The 22,317-nt window shown below is 43.4% G+C and overlaps 1 protein-coding gene across 1 annotated transcript in view; it reads right to left on the reverse strand.

Annotated features, from left to right (window-relative positions):
* The window catches only part of zgc:85932 (uncharacterized protein LOC405875 homolog), a 146,914-nt gene that overhangs the window by 11,428 nt on the left and 113,169 nt on the right, over positions 1-22,317 (reverse strand). Inside the window, exons 15-16 of the mRNA XM_034168645.1 lie at positions 20,040-20,104; positions 10,695-10,763 (exon numbers count right to left, since the gene is read on the reverse strand). Coding sequence (XP_034024536.1) covers positions 10,695-10,763; positions 20,040-20,104 — 134 coding nt within the window. The remainder of the gene's footprint in view (positions 1-10,694; positions 10,764-20,039; positions 20,105-22,317) is intronic.

Raw genomic sequence — 22,317 nt, forward strand, 5'->3', positions numbered from 1 at the left:
TGTAAATACCTCAGCATTCTGAGTGAGAGGTGGAGGTGGCATTCCCACCGTTGTTGTTACTGGGTGTACACACACCCACACTTGACTGTCTTTGTTCTTCGCCAGCAGTACCAGATCCGACAGTCGGGGACGGTGATCACCTGGGAATTCGGGACTTGGCGGCTCCAGTATTCACCAGGTTCTGGGGCGGCGGAAATCGTGTGGTTCCGGCCCTTCTTAGGACAGACGTCTTCTATCCTCGAGCCTGCCCACACGTCACCTTTGTGTATTGACTGTTATGATATTCTGAGATTGTCTGTATGTTCGTTGTGCACATTCACAACATTAAATTGTTATATTTTGGCTCATCTATTGACCGTTCATTTGCGCCCCCTGTTGTGGGTCTGTGTCACTACACTTTCCCAACAGGATATCTCGGCCAGCGTCATGGACTCCGAGGGGCGTCACCCGGCTGTTGAACGACCAATGGGAGAGCAGGGAGCGCAGGCGTCTGCAGGAGACGTGATTGGTGAGCTGCAGCACATTCTCACCGCCTTTACGGCTTGGTTGGATCAAATGACTGAGCAAAACATCCTCCTGAACCGCAGGGTGGAGGCTCTCTCCGCACAGATGGCGGCGAGCGCTCAGGGCGCTGCTGCAGCTCGTCCTCCTGCCGACCCTGTGCAGGATATAAACGTTCCAGTGGTGGTTCAACAACCCCTCCCACCATCCCCTGAAGCATACATAAGCCCTCCTGAGCCGTACGGAGGTTGTGTGCGCGGATTTTCTTATGCAGTGTTCGCTCGTCTTCGCACAACGTCCCGTCATGTACGCGTCAGATGCTAGTAAAATAGCTTATGTGATTGCTCTGCTTCGGGGTAAAGCACGCGCCTGGGCTACGGCGCTCTGGGAACAGAACTCACGGTTCTTATCAGCATACACTGGGTTTGTGGGGGAGTTCAGAACAGTGTTTGATCACCCTAACAGAGGAGAGACCGCTTCAACAATGCTGCTGTCAATGAGACAGGGACGCGAGAGCGCAGCCGCTTATGCAGTCAACTTCCGCATCGCGGCTGCGAGGTCCGGCTGGAATAACGTTGCGCTCCGCGCCGCCTTCATAAACGGACTGTCGTTGGTTCTGAAGGAGCAGCTGGTAGCTAAGGAGGAACCGCGGGATTTAGATGGGCTTATCGATCTCGTTATACGGTTAGACAATCGGTTGGAGGAACGCCGTCGGGAGCGAGGCGAAGGACGTGACCGGATACGCGCCGCCCCTCTCCCTTCCGGGTTCGAAAAGGGGCCGCCCTCCCCACGCTCCACAGCCGCAGCGCTTTGTGGGGCAACAGCTCCCCCTGCTGACGTTGTTAGGGAAACGCACAGGGCCAAAACGGGGAGGCTGATCCGTGGAGAGTGTTTTCTCTGCAGCTCAACTGAGCACACACAGAGAAACTGCCCCAAACGGCCAAAACGACAACACTCGCCCTTAGAGACTGGGCTAAGGGGGGGTCAAAACATTCAAGTGAGACACACACAAATTGCCAAACGACTCCCAGTCACAATCCTGAGCGGGGATTTAACCCTTCAAGCCCGAGCACTGGTGGACACGGGGTCAGAAGGGAATCTGCTAGACAGCAGATGGGCAAGGGAGGTAGGGCTCCCTCTGGTGGCGCTTCCTTCGCCGTTGCAGGTGCGGGCACTAGATGGCACCCTCCTCCCTTTACTCACACACAAGACACAACCAGTAACTCTGGTGGTGTCTGGAAACCACTGGGAGGAGATTGAGTTTTTTGTAACTCCTTCTACCTCCCGCGTGATTTTGGGCATCCCATGGATGTTGAAGCACAATCCCCGGATTGATTGGCCGTCTGGGGTGGTGGTTCAGTGGAGCGAAACCTGCCATCGGGGGTGTTTAGGATCCTCGGTTCCTCCCGGTTCACAGGCTAAGGAGGAGGTCAAAGTCCCTCCCAATCTGACGGCAGTGCCGGTTGAGTACCACAATCTTGCTGACGTCTTCAGTAAGGATCTGGCACTCACCCTTCCCCCGCACCGTCCGTACGATTGTGCCATTGATTTGGTTCCAGGCGCTGAGTTCCCGTCCAGCAGGCTGTACAACCTCTCACGACCTGAGCGCGAATCAATGGAGACCTACATCCGGGACTCATTAGAAGCCGGGCTGATCCGGAACTCCACCTCCCCGATGGGGGCAGGTTTCTTTTTTGTGGGCAAGAAAGATGGCGGACTTCGTCCATGTATTGATTACAGGGGGCTGAATGAGATTACGGTTCGCAACCGATACCCGTTGCCATTGTTAGATTCCGTGTTCACCCCCCTGCATGGAGCCAAAATCTTTACTAAGCTGGATCTTAGAAATGCATATCACCTGGTTCGGATCCGGAAGGGAGACGAATGGAAGACGGCATTTAACACCCCATTAGGTCACTTTGAGTACCTGGTCATGCCGTTCGGCCTCACCAACGCCCCCGCGACGTTCCAAGCCTTGGTTAACGACGTCTTGCGGGACTTCCTGCACCGATTCGTCTTCGTATATCTGGACGATATTCTCATCTTTTCTCCGGATCCTGAGACCCATGTCCAGCATGTACGTCAGGTCCTGCAGCCGTTGTTAGAGAACCGACTGTTTGTGAAGGGCGAGAAGTGCGAGTTTCACCGCACGTCTTTGTCCTTCCTGGGGTTTATCATCTCCTCTAACTCCGTCGCCCCTGATCCGGCCAAGGTTGCGGCGGTGAGAGATTGGCCCCAACCAACAAGCCGTAGGAAGCTGCAACAGTTCCTCGGCTTCGCTAATTTCTATAGGAGGTTCATTAAGGGCTACAGTCAGGTAGTTAGCCCCCTGACAGCCCTGACCTCTCCAAAAGTCCCCTTCACCTGGTCGGATCAGTGCAAAGCCGCGTTCAAGGAGTTGAAACGACGGTTCTCTACTGCGCCAGTTTTGGTGCAGCCCGACCCTAGCCGCCAGTTCATGGTTGAAGTGGACGCCTCTGACTCAGGGATAGGAGCTGTGCTGTCCCAGAGCAGAGAGACCGATAAGGTACTTCACCCGTGTGCCTACTTTTCACGCAGGTTGACCCCGGCTGAACGGAACTATGACGTCGGCAATCGAGAACTCCTTGCGGTGAAAGAGGCTCTTGAGGAGTGGAGACACCTGTTGGAGGGAGCGTCTGTGCCATTCACGGTTTTCACTGACCATCGGAACCTGGAGTATATCAGGACCGCCAAGCGGCTGAACCCCAGGCAAGCCCGCTGGTCACTGTTCTTCGGGCGTTTTGACTTCCGGATCACCTATCGCCCCGGGACCAAGAACCACAGGTCGGATGCCTTGTCCCGGGTACACGAAGAGGAGGTCAAAACTGCACTGTCGGATCCACCGGAGCCCATCCTGCCTGAGTCCACTATCGTGGCCACCCTCACCTGGGACGTGGAGAAGACCGTCCGGGAGGCCCTGGCACGGAGCCGGGACCCAGGAACAGGTCCGAAGAACCGTCTGTACGTCCCACCAGAGGCCAGAGCTGCAGTCTTGGACTTCTGTCACGGTTCCAAGCTCTCCTGTCATCCAGGGGTGCGAAGGACCGTGGCAGTTGTCCGGCAGCGCTTCTGGTGGGCGTCTATGGAGGCAGACGTCCGGGAATATATCCAGGCCTGCACCACCTGTGCCAGGGGCAAGGCAGTACACACAAAGGCCCAAGGACTCCTCCAGCCGCTGCCAGTGCCTCATCGCCCCTGGTCCCACATCAGCCTGGATTTCGTCACGGGCCTCCCGCCGTCCCAGGGCAACACCACCATCTTCACGATAGTGGACCGTTTCTCCAAGGCGGCCCACTTCGTGGCCCTCCTGAAGCTCCCAACAGCCCACGAGACAGCAGACCTCCTGGTCCACCACGTTGTCCGTCTGCATGGGATACCCTCCGACATCGTCTCAGATCGTGGTCCCCAGTTCTCCTCACACGTCTGGAGGAGCTTCTGCAGGGAACTGGGGGCCACCGTGAGCCTCTCGTCCGGGTACCATCCACAGACGAACGGACAGGCAGAGCGGGTCAACCAGGAACTGGAACAGACCCTCCGCTGCGTCACATCCGCGCACCCGACGGCCTGGAGTAACCATCTGGCCTGGATCGAGTATGCGCATAACAGCCAGGTGTCTTCGGCCACCGGCCTCTCCCCATTTGAGGTGTGTTTGGGGTATCAGCCCCCGTTGTTTTCCGTGGTGGAGGGAGAGGTCGGTGTGCCCTCGGTCCAGGCCCACCTGCGGAAGTGCCGTCGGGTGTGGTGCTCCGCCCGCTCTGCCTTGTTGAAGGCCCGGACGAGGGTGAAGACCCATGCAGACCGCCGGCGATCCCCGGCCCCTGCTTACCAGCCCGGGCAGGAGGTGTGGCTTTCCACGAAGGACATCCCCCTCCAGGTGGACTCCCCGAAACTCCAGGACAGGTACATTGGCCCCTTCAAGATCCTCAAAGTCCTCAGTCCCGCCGCAGTGAAGCTCCAACTCCCGGCTTCACTGCGGATCCATCCGGTTTTCCACGTGTCACGTCTCAAACCTCATCACACCTCACCCCTCTGTGCTCCCGGACCGGCGCCCCCTCCTGCTCGGATCATCGACGGGGGGCCGGCTTGGACGGTGCGCCGGCTCCTGGACGTCCGTCGGATGGGTCGGGGGTTCCAGTACTTGGTGGACTGGGAGGGGTATGGACCCGAAGAACGCTCCTGGGTGAAGAGGAGCTTCATCCTGGATCCGGCCCTCCTGGCCGACTTCTACCGCCGACACCCCGACAAACCTGGTCGGGCGCCAGGAGGCGCCCGTTGGGGGGGGGGGGTCCTGTTGTGTGGGCCGCCAGAAGAGGAGGTACTGCTGGCCCACCACCAGAGGGCGCCCTGCCTGAAGTGCGGGCTTCAGGCACGAGAGGGCGCTGCCGCCATGGACACAGCCGGGGGTGACAGCTGTCGCTCATTACCTCTTGACAGCTGTCACCCATCTACTCAACATCATCTCACTCCATAAAGACCAGACGTCATCTCCACCTCGTTGTCGAGATATCATACTTCATTGGAGGTAATATCCTCAGCCATTTGTGTTTCTAATAAGCTGTATATTGTGAGTGTTTGCAGGAGTACTGGTCCCTCTTCTTGTGGAGGCTGAGTGAGTGCAGGACGGCACTCTTTTCCTCTGAGGGATCACTGTAAATACCTCAGCATTCTGAGTGAGAGGTGGAGGTGGCATTCCCACCGTTGTTGTTACTGGGTGTACACACACCCACACTTGACTGTCTTTGTTCTTCGCCAGCAGTACCAGATCCGACAGTCGGGGACGGTGATCACCTGGGAATTCGGGACTTGGCGGCTCCATTATTCACCAGGTTCTGGGGCGGCGGAAATCGTGTGGTTCCGGCTCTTCTTAGGACAGACGTCTTCTATCCTCGAGCCTGCCCACACGTCACCTTTGTGTATTGACTGTTATGATATTCTGAGATTGTCTGTATGTTCGTTGTGCACATTCACAACATTAAATTGTTATATTTTGGCTCATCTATTGACCGTTCATTTGCGCCCCCTGTTGTGGGTCCGTGTCACTACACTTTCCCAACAACAATGATTTGCAAATCCTCTTCAACCTATATTCAATTGAATACACCACAAAGACAAGATATTTACAGTAGTGTTCAGTATAATAGTAGTGCTGTGACTAAAAAGATTAATCCAGGTTTTGAGTATATTTCTTATTGTTACATGGGAAACAAGGTACCAGTAGATTCAGTAGATTCTCACAAATTCAACAAGACCAAGCATTCATGATATGCACACTCTTAAGGCTATGAAATTGGGCTATTAGTAAAAAAAAGTAGAAAAGGGGGTGTTCATAATAATAGTAGTGTGGCATTCAGTCAGTGAGTTCGTCAATTTTGTTGAACAAACAGGTGTGAATCAGGTGTCTCCTATTTAAGGATGAAGCCAGCACCTGTTGAACATGCTTTTCTCTTTGAAAGCCTGAGGAAAATGGGACGTTCAAGACATTGTTCAGAAGAACAGCGTAGTTTGATTAAAAAGTTGATTGGAGAGGGGAAAACTTATACACAGGTGCAAAAAATTATAGGCTGTTCATCTACAATGATCTCCAATGTTTTAAAATGGACAAAAAAAACCAAAACAAAAAAACAGAGACGCGTGGAATAAAACGGAAAACAACCATCAAAATGGATATAAGAATAACCAGAATGGCAAAGGCTCACCCATTGATCAGCTCCAGGATGATCAAAGACAGTCTGGAGTTACCTGTAAGTGCTGTGACAGTTAGAAGACGCCTGTGTGAAGCTAATTTATGTGCAAGAATCCCCCGCAAAGTCCCTCTGTTAAATAAAAGACGTGCAGAAGAGGCTACAATTTGCAAAAGAACACATCAACTGGCCTAAAGAGAAATGGAGGAATATTTTGGGGACTGATGAGAGTAAAATTGTTCTTTTTGGGTCCAAGGACCACAGACAGTTTGTGAGATGACCCCCAAACTCTGAATTCAAGCCACAGTTTACAGTGAAGACAGTGAAGCATGGTGGTGCAAGCATGATGATATGGGCATGTTTCTCCTACTATGGTGTTGGGCCTATATATCGCATACCAGGTATCATGGATCAGTTTGGATATGTCAAAATACTTGAAGTGGTCATGTTGCCTTATGCTGAAGAGGACATGCCCTTGAAATGGGTGTTTCAACAAGACAATGACTCCAAGCACACTAGTAAGTAAGTCCCTTCGGCTGCTCCCTTGTTTGCACTCGGGGTCGCCACAGCAAATCCAAGTTGGATCTGCATGTTGAATTGGCACAGGTTTTACGCCGGATGCCCTTCCTGACGCAACTCCACATTACATGGAGAAATGTGGCAGGGGTGGGATTTGAACCCGGAGCCTTCTGAACTGAAACCAAGCGCATTAACCACTTGGCCACACTAGTAAATGAGCAAAATCTTGGTTCCAAACCAACAAAATTAATGCCTCGCAGATGTGAAGAAATCATGAAAAACTGTGGTTATACAACTAAATACTAGTTTAGTGATTCACAGGATTGCTAAAAAAGCAGTTTGAACATAATAGTTTAGAGTTTGTAGCGTCAACAGCAGATGCTACTATTATTGTGAACACCCCCCTTTCTACTTTTTTTTTTTTTTTACTAATAGCCCAATTTCACAGCCTTAAGAGTGTGCATATCATGAATGCTTGGTCTTGTTGGATTTGTGAGAATCTACTAAATCTACTGGTACCTTGTTTCCCATGTAACAATAAGAAATATACTTAAAACCTGGATTAATCTTTTTAGTCACATAGCACTACTATTATTCTGAACACTACTGTAATGTTCAAACTGATGAACTTTGTTTTTGTGCAAATATTTGCTCATTTTGAAATGGATGCCTGCAACACATTTCAAAAAAGTTGGGACGGGGCAACAAAAGACTTGGAAAGTTGATGAATGCTCAAAGAACACCTAATTGGAAACAGGTGAGTGTCATGTTTGGGTATAAAAGGAGCATCCCCAAAAGGCTCAGCCATTCACAAGCAAAGATGGAGTGAGGATCACCACTTTGTGAACAACTGCGTGAAAAAAATAGTCCAACAGTTTAAGAACAATGTTTCTCAACATTCAGTTGCAAGGAATTTAGGGATTCCATCATCTACAGTCCATAATATAATCAGAAGATTCAGAGAATCTGCAGAACTTTCTACATGTAAGCGGCAAGGCCGAAAACCAACATTGAATGACGTGACCTTTGATCCCTCAGGTAGCACTGCATTAAAAACCGACATAATTGTGTAAAGGATCTTACCGCGTGGGCTCAGGAACACTTCAGAAAACCATTATCAGTTAACACAGTTCGTTGCTACATCTACAAGTGCAAGTTAAACTCTACCATGCAAAGCGAAAGCCATACATCAACAACATCCAGAAATGCTGTCGCCTTCTCTGGGCCCAAGCTCATTTGAAATGGACAGACACAAAGTGGAAAAGTGTGCTGTGGTCTGATGAGTCTGCATTTCAAATTGTTTTTGGAAATCATGGACAAAAGAGGAAAAAGACCAAAAGCCAGCATCTGTGATGTTATGGGGGTGTGTTAGTGCCCATGGCATGGGCAACTTACACATCTGTGATGGCACCATCAATGCTGAAAGGTACATCCAGGTTTTGGAGCAACACATGCTGCCATCCAAGCAACGTCTTTTTCAGGGACGTCCCTACTTATTTCAGCAAGACAATGCCAAGCCACATTCTGTACGTGTTACAACAACAGTGTGGCTTCTTAGTAAAAGAGTGCGGGTACTAGACTGGCCTGCCTGCAGTCCAGACCTGTCACCCATTGAAAATGTGTGGCGGATTATGAAGCACAAAATACGACAACGGAGACCCCGGACTGTTGAACAACTGAAGTCGTACATCAAGCAAGAATGGGAAAGAATTCCACCTACAAACCTTCAACAATTAGTGTCCTCAGTTCCCAAACGCTTATTGAGTGTTGTTAGAAGGAAAGGTGATGTAACACTGTGGCAAACATACCACTGTCCCAGCTTTTTTGAAAACGTGTTGCAGGCATCCATTTCAAAATGAGCAAATATTTGCACAAAAACAATAAAGTTTATCAGTTTGAACATTAAATATCTTGTCTTTGTGGTGTATTCAATTGAATATAGGTTGAAGAGGATTTGCAAATCATTGTATTCTGTTTTTAATTACATTTTACACAACGTCCCAACTTCATTGGAATTGGGGTTGTAATACTAGCATTATGTTGCATAACTAGACAATTAGGTAACAGCTCAAAAACTGTTTTAATAACACTAACCCAGTGGTGGGCACTGTGCAGCTAATCCGAGAACCGATAATTATCAAAGCTAATGTTTTTGTTAGCAGATTAGATTTTCAGATAAGTTTTAAAACCATCATCGGACCAATTATCTTCTGATAAATGTAGTTCTGATAACTTTCAGTCCGCTAGCATTTTTTTTTTTTGGTAAAATGAGCAAAGTTTAACAGTCAAAAATGTTTGTAAACCCTAAAATCAAACATTTTAGTCCCTGTCATGTTTAGATCAGTGGTTTATGGCAGACTGGCTGTTGCTTGTTGATGACGTCATCATTAAGCGCAAGACGTGATTGCCCGGTTAATGCAGTGAGCATTGTGGGTAGTGTAGTTCAGGTTCATTTTGGACGTCACACAAACAAAACGGACTAATTTTAACATCATTTTATTTTATTTCTTTGTGGCTGACGGGATAATTTAATCGCCAAGATTTGGTGGGAGAGAGGAGATCTCACGGAGCAGCTGCAGGGACTTTTCTTTACCGTTTACACACCGTTTTGGATAATCAGGATGCTTTATGTAGAATATTTTCTTCAGAATTTAATGAATCCCACTGAAACTAACAGGTAAGAATTTATATTTTCTACATGTATTTTACTCTGCCAATCAATGCATTAATGGATGTATTTTGATTGTTTAAACTGCAGGGTTCAAAGCGCGTGAAAAAGTAGCAGCTTTTAGTTCCTAAATGATGGTGTATCTAATACTGAGATAAACTGTGACTTCTAATACTGTGTTTTACTGCTTTTGAAAGATGATGACAGTTTTTGGGGTTTTGTTTTTTATTCATTCATTTTTCATGCGTTCTTTTTGTGTTTGTGACCCTTGAATTTACCCAGCAGCCCCTGCGGCACTTAAAGTGAAATTGGTTTATCACAAGCCGACAGTGTAATCTGATGAGATCGCGTCTGAATCAATACTAAAAGTTATCGGTTATCTGTAATAAAGATAAGTTTTTTATTGGTTTAGTGTCATAAAAGATCATTTTTCAGTTATTGGATTAATGGTTTTTGGAGCTAACTTTTTGGTTAGCTGTGCCCAACCCTGCACTAACCCAAATCAATATTGGATTGGATCGGATCGAATCGAATTGAATCAAAATAATTTATTCTGAATCTGAAGAATTGGAATTCAATCAATTTTTGAAATTTGAATTGATACACAGTTCTATTAAGGACAACTGTGGTGATTCAGGAAAACCTCCCAGTGATGTTACAGCATGTAGGACAATGTTACAGGCCCCACAGAAACGCTGAAAGGGATAACTAAAGTGTGTCAAATCTGGTGACTTCTCAATAGCAGTGCACCAATTTACTAGTGCACAGCAGATCTTCAAGTGCATGAGAGATGGCACTGTGATGGGTTTATTTCATGTTATGCCCCAAACACACCCATGAGTAATTAAAAGAATAAATACAATCCCTTTGGACAGAGCAAATTCTAAATTCAGATCACATGCTGTGCAAACACAGTATGTGCTACAGAGATCATCAAAGCAGGGTGCACAGAATTCGATGGTGTCAGTCAGGATATGAAGTGCATGATTTGTGGGTGGGGTTTTTTGTGTTTGTTTTTAATATATTAAGTTTTGGTTCTGGTATGTATGAAGTACATGTCTGAAGATAGAAACCAAATGATCCGTGCAGCCACAACGCTCCAATACAAAAAGGAATTTATTTAACGTACATAACGTTTCGGTGTCCAGCCCTTTGTCAGACGGGCTGGTCTGAAAAAGGGCTCCAAACAATCCAGGATCAGTAAACAATTTCAATCTGAGACATAGGAGAGAGTAATGGTGTTTTCTTTCAGTGGTCTGTTGGGTTTAATTGAATGTGTGTGTTTTGTGAGCTGATTATTTTACCGTCCACATCCTGATCTTGTCCCACAGGCTGACAAACTCCCCCCAGTTTAAGCGAGCGGTGCCTTGGCTCTGGTGAAAACACTAAAGTCAAGGAAATAGTGAAAAGAAATTCAAACAACAACCAACATGTGCTGCTTAGTGGCAATGCAGAAAGATGCACAATATTAGCATAAAGAATCTGGACTATGCTAAATGTAAGACAACATTACATTACAATCTAAAAAGAGTGTTATGAAAAAGGACACATCCCATGTGCACATAAGGGCCCCTTCACACATAACACGAAGCTGGGCGAAAGAAGCACTGGCCGAAAATCCGCAAACAAAAAACGAAATGGGAACTGCAAAACATTCCACGTGCTGTCGGGAGGGACACACGGTCGAACAGGCACGCACGATATTGTGGCGATGGTTTTGTGCATGTTCATGCGCATGCACGAACACAGTGCGAGCACCTGGAAGGTGTGGCACCACATTGTGCCGGTCTGCGAGTAAAAAAAAAAAAAACACACACACATACACACAATTTCTAATATTTAATCTCTCTTATCGAGCGAACAATACAAATGTGATCCTTCTGTTCCTCTGTATATGACCCATGGTCATAGACAGTCGTGAAATTACATGAATGAAGCAGTGCACTCTTATCATGTCCACATCTGCTGGCCCAGCATGTCCAGCTGGCCCCACACGCGTGTCCAGTGAGTGGCGCAACACAGGACACAGCGTCATGTGGACTATAGCTGATGTGGGTGACATGACATTCAGATCACCAGATGAGTGTACACATGATCTGATGGTCCTTTTCATCTGGCACAGCCTGCCAATGTGCGCGCTGTGCACTCGCTCCAGCCCATTGCAAAGGCAATATGTTTTTATGCATTTCCACATGAGGAACACGCACATACGTGCCTCACGGTAGACAGCTGTAAGGTCATGTCCGTCATAACATGGTACGTGTTCTCCAGCTGTGACTTGCAGGTCCACAGATCCCAACAGCTGCTGCTGTTTGCAGACACGCCCACCTTTTCGAACAGCGCACAGAACAAAGTGTCACTCTCTGTTTGTTCTGTCATTATTTGCCATTGTCATTATCACCTCTGACTCTTGCTTGCCTCTACTGGTGGTTGGCTCTCACTGCGGTATTGTATCACTTCCTGTTCTGGAGCACAGCGGTGCTTTGCTGTATCTGTTAGCTGTTTAATCTGTGTAGTTAGATTGATCTAGATAATGATTTGTTTCACAGTGTAATCTTCACATGCCTTAATTAAAGCACTCCCTCTGCTGAATCACCTCTAAATTATTTACACATTATTCACTTTGTGTGTTTTTAGGAATCCGCTAGCTTAGCGCAGCTACTAGCTCTTAGCTGGTTTAGCATGGCGGCTTCTCCTGTCTCTCCCGCACTTTTCTGCTCTGGGTGTGAAATGTTTAGTTATTCCTCGGCCTCCTTTAGCAGTAATGGTACTTGTAATAAGTGTAGCTTATTCGTAGCTTTGGAGGCCAGGCTGGGCGAATTGGAGACTCGGCTCCGCACCTTGGAAAATTCTACAGCTAGCCAGGCCCCTGTAGTTGGTGCGGACCAAGGTAGCTTAGCCGCCGTTAGCTGTCCCCCAGCAGATCCCGAGCAGCCGGGAAAGCAGGCCGGCTGGGTGACTGTGAGGAGGAAGCGTAGTCCTAAACAGAAGCCCCCTGTACACCACCAACCCGTTCACATCTCTAACCGTTTTTCCCCACTCGGCGACACACCCACCGAGGAACAAACTCTGGTTATTGGCGACTCTGTTTTGATAAATGTGAAGTTAGCGACACCAGCAACCATAGTCAATTGTCTTCCGGGGGCCAGAGCAGGCGACATTGAAGGAAATTTGAAACTGCTGGCTAAGGCTAAGCGTAAATTTGGTAAGATTGTAATTCACGTAATGACACCTGGTTACGCCAATGAGAGGTCACTAAAATTAACATTGAATTGGTATGTAACTTTGCAAAAACAATGTCAGACTCTGTAGTTTTCTCTAGGCCCCTCCCCAATCGGACCGGGAGTGACATGTTTAGCCACATGTTCTCCTTGAATTGCTGGCTGGCTGAGTGGTGTCCAAAAAATGAGGTGGGCTTCATAGATAATTGGCAAAGCTTCTGGGGAAAACCTGGTCTTGTTAGGCGACGGCATCCATCCCACTTTGGATGGAGCAGCTCTCATTTCTAGAAATCTGGCCAATTTTATTAAACCCTCCAAACCGTGACTATCCAGGGTTGGAACCAGGAAGCAGAGTTCTAGTCTTACACACCTCTCTGCAGCTTCTCTCCCCTTGCCATCCCCGTAGAGACATGCCTGCTCCCAGACCACCAACAACCAGTAAAAATCTATTTAAGCATAAAAATTCAAAAAGAAAAAATAATATAGCACCTTCAACTGCACCACCAATGATGTAATAATTGATCAACATATTTATTTATTCTGCCTTTCAGAAACCTGGTTACAGCAGGATGAATGTTAGTTTAAATGAGTCAACACCCCCGAGTCACACTAACTGTCAGAATGCTCGTAGCACGGGCCGAGGGGGAGGATTAGCAGCAATCTTCCACTCCAGCTTATTAATTAATCAAAAACCCAGACAGAGCTTTAATTCATTTGAAAGCTTGACTCTTAGTCTTGTCCATCCAAATTGGAAGTCCCAAAAAACAGTTTTATTTGTTGTTATCTATCATCCACCTGGTCATAACTGTGAGTTTCTCTGTGAATTTTCAGACCTTTTGTCTGACTTAGTGCTTAGCTCAGATAAGATAATTATAGTGGGCGATTTTAACATCCACAGAGATGCTGAGAATGACAGCCTCAACACTGCATTTAATCTATTATTAGACTCAGTTGGCTTCACTCAAAATGTAAATGAGTCCACCCACCACTTTAACCATACTTTAGATCTTGTTCTGACTTACGGTATGGAAATTGAAGACTTAACAGTATTCCCTGAAAACCCCCTTCTGTCTGATCATTTCTTAATAACATTTACATTTACTTTAATGGACTACCCAGCAGCGGGGAATAAGTTTCATTACAGTAGAAGTCTTTCAGAAAGCGGTGTAACTAGGTTTAAGGATATAATTCCTTCTTTGTTATGTTCTCCAATGCCATATACCAACACAGTGCAGAGTAGCTACCTAAACTCTGTGAGTGAGATAGATTATCTTGTCAATAGTTTTACATCCTCATTGAGCACAACTTTGGATGCTGTAGCTCCTCTGAAAAAGAGAGCTTTAAATCAGAAGTGCCTGACTCCGTGGTATAACTCATAAACTCGCAGCTTAAAGCAGATAACCCGTAAGTTGGAGAGGAAATGGCGTCTCACTAATTTAGAAGATCTTCACTTAGCCTGTATAAAGAGTCTGTTGCTCTATAAAAAAAGCCCTCCGTAAAGCTAGGACATCTTACTACTCATCACTAATTGAAGAAAATAAGAACAACCCCAGGTTTCTTTTCAGCAAGACCAGGAAAATGAAACTGACCCGGTCAACAACTTTCTTGTTTCAATAAATATTAACTGTGACTACTATACACAAGACCAGTATACAAATGTCATGACTTCGGACGACAAATTGTCAATCATACATTTCAACAGCCGAAGTTTGTACACTAATTTTAACTCTATTAAGGAATATTTGCAACAGTTCATATCACCATTTAGTATTATTGCCATATCAGAATCCTGGTTACAAAAGGAAAAAGGTATTGATTTTGATTTAGATGATTATGAGTTGCATTATGTAAACAGGAAAAACAAAACAGGAGGTGGCGTTGCATTATATATTCACAAAACAATTCAGTTTACGGTTGTAGAAAGTATGTCATTAACAATAGATGGAGTAATGGAATGTCTGCCAGTCAAAACATACAACAAAAAGAAAAAAAAAACATTATTGTAAGTTGTGTATATCGGTCACCTGGTTCAAGTATTGACATTTTTAATGAACAAATGGAAAAAATGTTTTCGGAAATAAGTACTAACAACATATCTGTCTGTGGGGATTTTAACATAAATCTTTTGAATCCTGAAAAACAGAAATCAATAGATGCTTTTTCTGACACGATGTATAGTATGTCCCTTTATCCAGCAATTATAAAACCAAGCAGAATAACATCTCACAGTGCCACAATAATTGATATCTTTAGGAATATTATTGAAAATCAAGTTATAAGTGGCCTGTTCATATGTGATTTCACTGATCACTTACCTGTTTTTATTGTTTATGACTGTGACTTTAAAAAAACTAAATATGACAGAAGTAGAAGTAGTCCACAAACGAATAAGAACAGAACAATAAATGCCTTTAACAGCAGTTTAAACACACAAGACTGGAACACAGTCTACAGTGAGTCAGATGTAGATGGTGCATATAGCAATTTCATAGAATTTTTCTGCACATTGTATAACAAACATTGTCCTTTTAAAGTATACCATAAAAATAAAAGATAGAATAAACATCCTTGGCTAACCAAAGGAATATTAAAAGCCTGCAAAAAGAAAAACAGCCTTTATAAAAAATGTATTAATTCAAAAACAAAAGAAGCTGAAATAAGATATAAAGTATATAAAAACAAATTAACAGAAGTCATCCTAATAAGTAAAAAGTTGTACTATAATGAAATCTTACAAAAAAATAAAAACAACATTAAAGAAACTTGGAACATTTTGAATAACGTAATTAAACCAGGATCCTCCAATATAAGATATCCAGACTATTTTATTGATAAAAATGTTCATGATTACAACATGAACAACATAGTAAATGGTTTCAATAAATCTTTTGGACATGTTGGCCCTGACTTGGCTGCTGAAATCCCAAATCCAGGAATTCTGCAGTCTAATGAAACCATAAATAGAAATATAAATTCAATTTTTCTTTCAGCAACAAATGAACAGGAAATAAAAGACACTTAACAAATGCAGAAACAAACTATCTACAGACTGTCACGATATAGACATGGTATTAGTCAAAAAAGTCATAAACAACATTTCAAAACCTCTGACCTATATCTATAATTTGTCATTCCAAACTGGATGTGTTCTGAAAAAAATGAAAATTGCAAAAGTTATACCACTTTACAAAAATGACAACCACAGTTCCACAGTTTTCAAAAATCTTAGAAAAATTGTTTGACTCTTGTTTGGAAAAATTCATAGAAAAATATCAGTTAATAAATGAAGGTCAATATGGCATTAGAAAGAAAAGAACCACTTCAATGGCTATTATTGAGGCAATAGAAGAAATTACTAATGCACTGGACAGAAAAAGATATGCTGCTGGAATATTCATTGATCTTAAAAAAAGCCTTTGATAGAATTAACCATTCAATCTTAATCAATAAATTAGAGAATTATGGTATCAGAGGAGTCGCAGGAAATTGTTTAAAAAGTTATCTTACAGATAGGGTCCAATACGTGAAAATGGGAAACTACAAATCCGAATATCTTGGCGTTGCTTGTGGTGTCCCCCAGGGGGCAGTGTTGGGTCCCAAATTGTTTAATATGTACATTAATGACATTTTTAATGCATCCAGATCATTGAAACTAATATTATTTTCTGATGATACAAATATATTCTATAGTAGTGACAATTATAATGAACTTATGAATACTGTAAATGACGAACTAAGTAAAACAAAAAATGGATGGACAGTAACAAATTATCACTAAATTTAAATAAAACAAAAGCAATGATATTTGGTAATTATAAGATTAAATCTAATTTACAAATAAGCATAGACGGTGTCCAAATCGAAAATTTAGCTGAAAACCAATTTTTTAGGAGTAATAATAGACAGTAAATTAACATGAAAAGCCCTCATCAGACACATAAAAACGAAAATTTCAAAAAGCCTCTCTATTCTGAATAAGGTAAAGCAATTTCTCGATCATAACACACTCCGTACATTATATTGCTCCTTAGTTCTCCCATACTTAACATATTGTGTTGAAGTATTTTTTCCTTCCCACTGTAGCCAAGTGCTTGCTCACAGGGGGTCGTTTTGACCGTTGGGGTTTTACATCATTATTGTATGGCCTTGCCTTACAATATAAAGCGCCTTGGGGCAACTGTTTGTTGTGATTTGGCGCTATATAAAAAAAAAATTGATTGATTGATTGATTGAAGTGTGGGGTAACAATTATCAATGTTCAATACAACCATTATTTATATTATATTATATATTATACAAAAACTACCAATAAGGATCATACATAAAGCTGGATTTTTAGAACATAGCAATAATCTTTTTATGCAATCAAAATTATTTAATTTCATGACCTTGTAAAATATTATACATTACAGATTCTATTCAAGGTATTTAATAAGTCACTGCCAAGTAACATCCAAAAGTTCTTCTCAGTCAAAGAGTGTGATCACAATCTTAAAGGTTTTGCTAAATTCACTTTATTTAAAGTTAGAACCACCCGGAAAATTTTTTGTGCGTCTGTATGTGGAGCAAAGTTATGGAATGGTTTGGATGTGAAACTCAAGCAATGCCAAAATATTCATGAATTCAAGTCACATTATAAACAGAGGGTCTAGGATCGATACAGAATGATTGAGACTCAACAATAAAAGCCATTTTACATTCATGGCTCAGTATCACAATTGTTGGTTTGTGCATTATATGTTTGTTGCCTTCATATGTTTGGTTCTTTACCGTAATTGGTGTTGTTGCTCTCTTATCATTGTTGGTATGTGTTTTATATGTTTGTTTCCTTACCGTAATTGGTATTGTTGCTCTCTTATCATTGTTGGTATGTGCATCATATGTTTGTTTTCTTTACCGTAACTGGTATTGTTGATCTCTTACCATTGTTGGTATGTGCATTGTTGCTTGTTTATCATATTGGTATTGTTTTCTTGCCGCTGTTGGTATCTATTGTGGGAAATTACAAGTATTTAAACGTATTATTTTCTTAATTTTTTATTTTATTAAAATCTAATTGACGGGAAGCAGCTATGTACTTTATGTTTGTATTGTATGGCCTTGCCTTACAATATAAGGCGCCTTGGGGCAACTGTTTGTTGTGATTTGGCGCTATATAAATAAAATTGATTTGATTTGATTATTTATTTTTTGTATTTTTTATGTAATTATGTATGTAGGTATTGTAGTATTTATTTATATTCTTGTCCTGGCTGTGTTCTCTGTCTTTTTAATTTAACATGTCTTGTGCACTGAGCCGTCATTTCCAGCTGTCAGTGAGTGGCTGGCCGGCGATCAGCTGAGAGGCGTATTATAACACGTTATGAATCATCAGATCTATGCAGTAGTACTGTAATATGAACATGATGAAATAAGAGTAAAAACAACAATTATACCTTAATAATTTGGTCCACTCAGCTTGTCCTTTGGGATCTTACAATTCCGTTGGAAAAGTTGGAGTGCAAATACAACGTGTGGTTTCCACTCCTGTGCTGGAAAAAATTTGTTTTTTCCACATTTTCATCCCACGCGTCTCATGCACGGAACAATGGTGTCTCCTTTAGAGATAGGGTGAGAAGTGGAACAATGAATGGATGTTGCATGCTGCTTCAAGATTGCTTAAAGCCAATTTAACTTTCAGAGCAAGATATAAATAGATCACACACCCAGGTAAACGCAGCTTCTATGCTTTGTTTACTAAAATGGATATAAGTGTGAACTTTGACCGGAAGATTTGAGATGGTCACGGCGCATCTGTGTTGACAATGCTGATATGGGTTCTTCAATATCCCCCATCCAGGTGTGGCTTGCGTGAGAAAAATGCCACAACACCATAATCTCTTGTTTATTCTGATATAAACAAATGATGAAGAAAACCCACCATGTAAATGAACTGCTCCATTATAGCTCATCTCCCACAGAAAAACTGAACAAAAGAAGAGAGGTGAAATGGACCCATAATTTATAGAGGGTACCATAAAATACTAAAATACCCTTGGCCATATGAGCATTGTGTTCTTTGACATGGAGCATCCTTACAGGCACTCTTTATAAATGATGTACCAGAATGGTTGGGTACGCTGGTTCAATTACTAATTGCTGGTTGTAGAAACTCCCACCAACCTATGGTTTGTAATGCAGTGCTATTCTATGCTTAATGAGAATATTACCCTTTCACTGCACACTTCACACAATTGTGGATTTTAAAATGTCCATATTTGTTGTTATTTACACATTTTGCCCATTCAGTTACAATTGGGGCTTCTTTGTTTTGACTATTTTTGCAAAAACATTTGTACCTGTCTAGGGGCTCATGGACTTTGTACCAGAATTATCCCACAAGTCTTCTATTTACATTTTCATTGGTGCAGTGTACAGGTCGGCACATGGTCCAGAGGATCAAGTTTACATGCATGATTTATGCACACTGATGTTTGTTTGCACCACTGATAAATGAGGGGACCCTATGAGGAGTGAATGCTTTGTCTGTCCAGATAATCTTTGTCTTAGAGTGACCAGGATGAGATGCATTACTTGTATTTGAGGGAACATCAATTACAACATTGTGTCCACGTGGCATCTTCTTCTGAACATGATCCAGCCTGCAGGTGTCTCATTGCTGTGGATTTCAGCAACTGGCCAAGACCAAAGATACACCAACATCTGCCATCCCTACAGGACCTGTACACCTCCAGGGCCCTGAGGTGAGCAAGGAAGATAGTGGCTGATCCCTCTCACCCAGGACACAAACATTTTGTCACCCTCCACTCTGGCAGATGGCTGAGGTCCATCAGGACTAAAACCTCAAGACACAAAAACAGTTTCTTTCCATCTGCAGTTAGACTAATAAATAATGTCAGAGACCCCCATTTACACCCCCCCCCCCACTTCCACAAAGTACATATTGGTCATCGCTGCAGTGAAAGGTACTGAACATCTGCACAACAATCATATGCTTTTCCACAGCCCCATCCCACTACGTTCTATTTATTTAACAGTGAACACAGTCTTACCTATTTGACTCTTTACTTAAATTCGATTCTGATATTTATGATGGACAACAATGATGGACCACTGGTTTATTTTGAAGGGTGGTTGATGTGACAACACACAACAGGGCACATACTATGGTACTTGATTTTATGAAATATTCTAATATTCTGAGACCCCCCCCCCCCCCCCCCCCCCCCCCCAAACACAGCAACAACACACTCTAATGTTATGTGTTGTCGATCTGACCTGGCTGTAGTAAGAGGAGGAACTGAACACACACACACACACACACACACAATTGGACAAAGTTTTCTTAGTGTGTTTACAATCAGAACAGAAGGCTTCACTCTGACTGGAATTAAAAGCCCGTTAAGATGTGATTGTTTTAAAGGATACATCCATCAGGACCACCAAGCTCTTACAGTGTTCTAGAGCCAGAAACGTCTCACTGCCTTTCAACACTGAAGATAAGAAGAAGACGATCAGTGCACATTTTAATGAGCACACTTTCCATTATGACAAAGACAAGCAATCCTCTTTAAAAAAAAAAACACTAAAACATAATTAGTCTTAATAATATCTGCGTCTACATCTCAGCAGTAACATCACTACTCTGTAGGGAGCCTACAAACAACACAAAATGATAAAACTACTTTTTAAAGGTGACAATTTTTCATTCATTTACAAATGCTACATATGTAGAAAATACACAACTAAAATATCATGACTCCAACAGCAAAGCTGAGATTCATAAAAAAAGGTGAATATAGGATGTGTAAGGAAACTCTAAAAAGAAAGTAAATACTTGATGAAAAACCCGTGAAATGAACTTAGATATTACAAAGACCCTTCTTCAAACATTAAATTACAACTTTTAATTAAAACAGCCTGCACGTAAGTGAGCACAGAGGCCAGTAGCGCTCGTGCACCGACACAACAGCGCATCGTAAAACAGTGTGTGTTGTCAAAGAGAGCGAACAGAACTTCAGCAAATTATTTTTGTGACGCAAGCACTGTGATTCTAATAAGAAATATGGATTTCTGAAGAAAAGACTGTGGGTGAGAAATGTGCTGTCTGTCTGCCGACTGAACACTTTCACCATTTAAGGAGCCCAATAGATGCCCTGAGATATACTGTAATACTGCTTATTCATCGATACCAGATACTGTGATGCAGATGAGAGTCTATGACTCCCGCTACAGACACCAGTCCCTCATAACCTGCTTCCTCAGCCAATGCTAGTACCCGTTCACAGTTGGGTGGACTGGGACAATGCAGATAAAGTGTCTGGTCCAAGGACACAGACAGGTAGTGTGACCTGGATTCAAACCCATGTCATGTTGCAGCAGTTGAGACCATGTTTTGCTCTTGGTCTTGTCTCGGGATCAAGCACAGTTTTACTCAGTCTTGTCGTGCCCTCAGATGTACGAGGACTCTGGGATTTTACTTGAGTACCAGTCCAGACCCCAGCAGCGGGGACGTCACAGTGTTTGACCTCTTTGGATGAGGTAGGTTACGTTAGTTTGAAAACATACAGAAGCTGAGGTGGTCAGACCTCTTTTTAAAGTGGATATGACACCTAAACAATTAGGTAAAACTGATATAAATATAAAAAAATATACATACAGTATAGTAAGTTGAAAGTGGTTTTAATCTTTATCAGTGAGAAATAAAGTTCGTACAGCTTCTCAAAAGTGTGTTTCTTGGAAAGCGTGCTGGCAGCGTTCCATCAGCGGTCACGTGATGCTGTGACATCACAGCGTGTAGACTCCCATCTTTGTCTGTTAGATTGACAACAGGAACAGATAGACCTCAGCATGGACAGTGACGAGATCGAGAACTTTTCTTTTCTTTTCTTCAAGTGTGGATTATTTCTGACTCGGATCCTGAGGATGTAGCAGCAGTGATTAGACCCTACAGATTGGAGCCGTATCTTTCGGACGAACATTCAAACCAGGAGCATTCTGGCAGCGAAAATAATGCCGACGGTGTTTATGGCGGAGCCGAAGCAGAGGCAAGAGACGTGCCAATTCCAATGGATTTTGAAAGGCTGCAGAATACAGAATGGTAAGGGAGGCTTTGATTTTTGTTGCTGCTGTTTATAACACTATAATTATAGCATTTTCGATTCTAGTGTCTGTTTACTGCCTTTGTTATTTTTACGGACCCGCGATAGTGTAGCTACTACTTGCGGACCACCGTCATTACCTTTGGGTTTTTGCTGTTTTCGAGTGCCTGGCATTGCATTCATCCGTGTTTAGTTACGTTATTTTCATGAAAGAATAGGAAATAAAGGGTGAAAATTTGGAAAAAGATCGCCGAAAACAACAGTGAACATGCCGCCGCCGTGTTTACTACTTATTGCACTGATATTTTTACAAGTTCCTTGACCATTTCAAGATTATTGTGAACATATTATTTGGGGTTGACATTTTAGGTGTTCCTGTGAGCAGTGAGAACATGGAGACAGTAGAAGAAAGTGTCTGCTGTCGGGAGTGGCAGCCTGACATTTCATGTATCGCACAACACTGCGGCTTTCGATCAATCTGCCTGGACTTGAAAAGACTAAAGCCTTTTCGCCTGTGTTTGTGCAATATGCTGCGACACACTGGTCAGGCATATCGACAAACAAGTCCCTGAGAGCTGTGTTTAATCAAAGTTTCTGCCGCTAAA

Source organism: Thalassophryne amazonica, chromosome 4, assembly GCF_902500255.1.
Source record: "Thalassophryne amazonica chromosome 4, fThaAma1.1, whole genome shotgun sequence".
NCBI lineage: Eukaryota > Metazoa > Chordata > Actinopteri > Batrachoidiformes > Batrachoididae > Thalassophryne > Thalassophryne amazonica.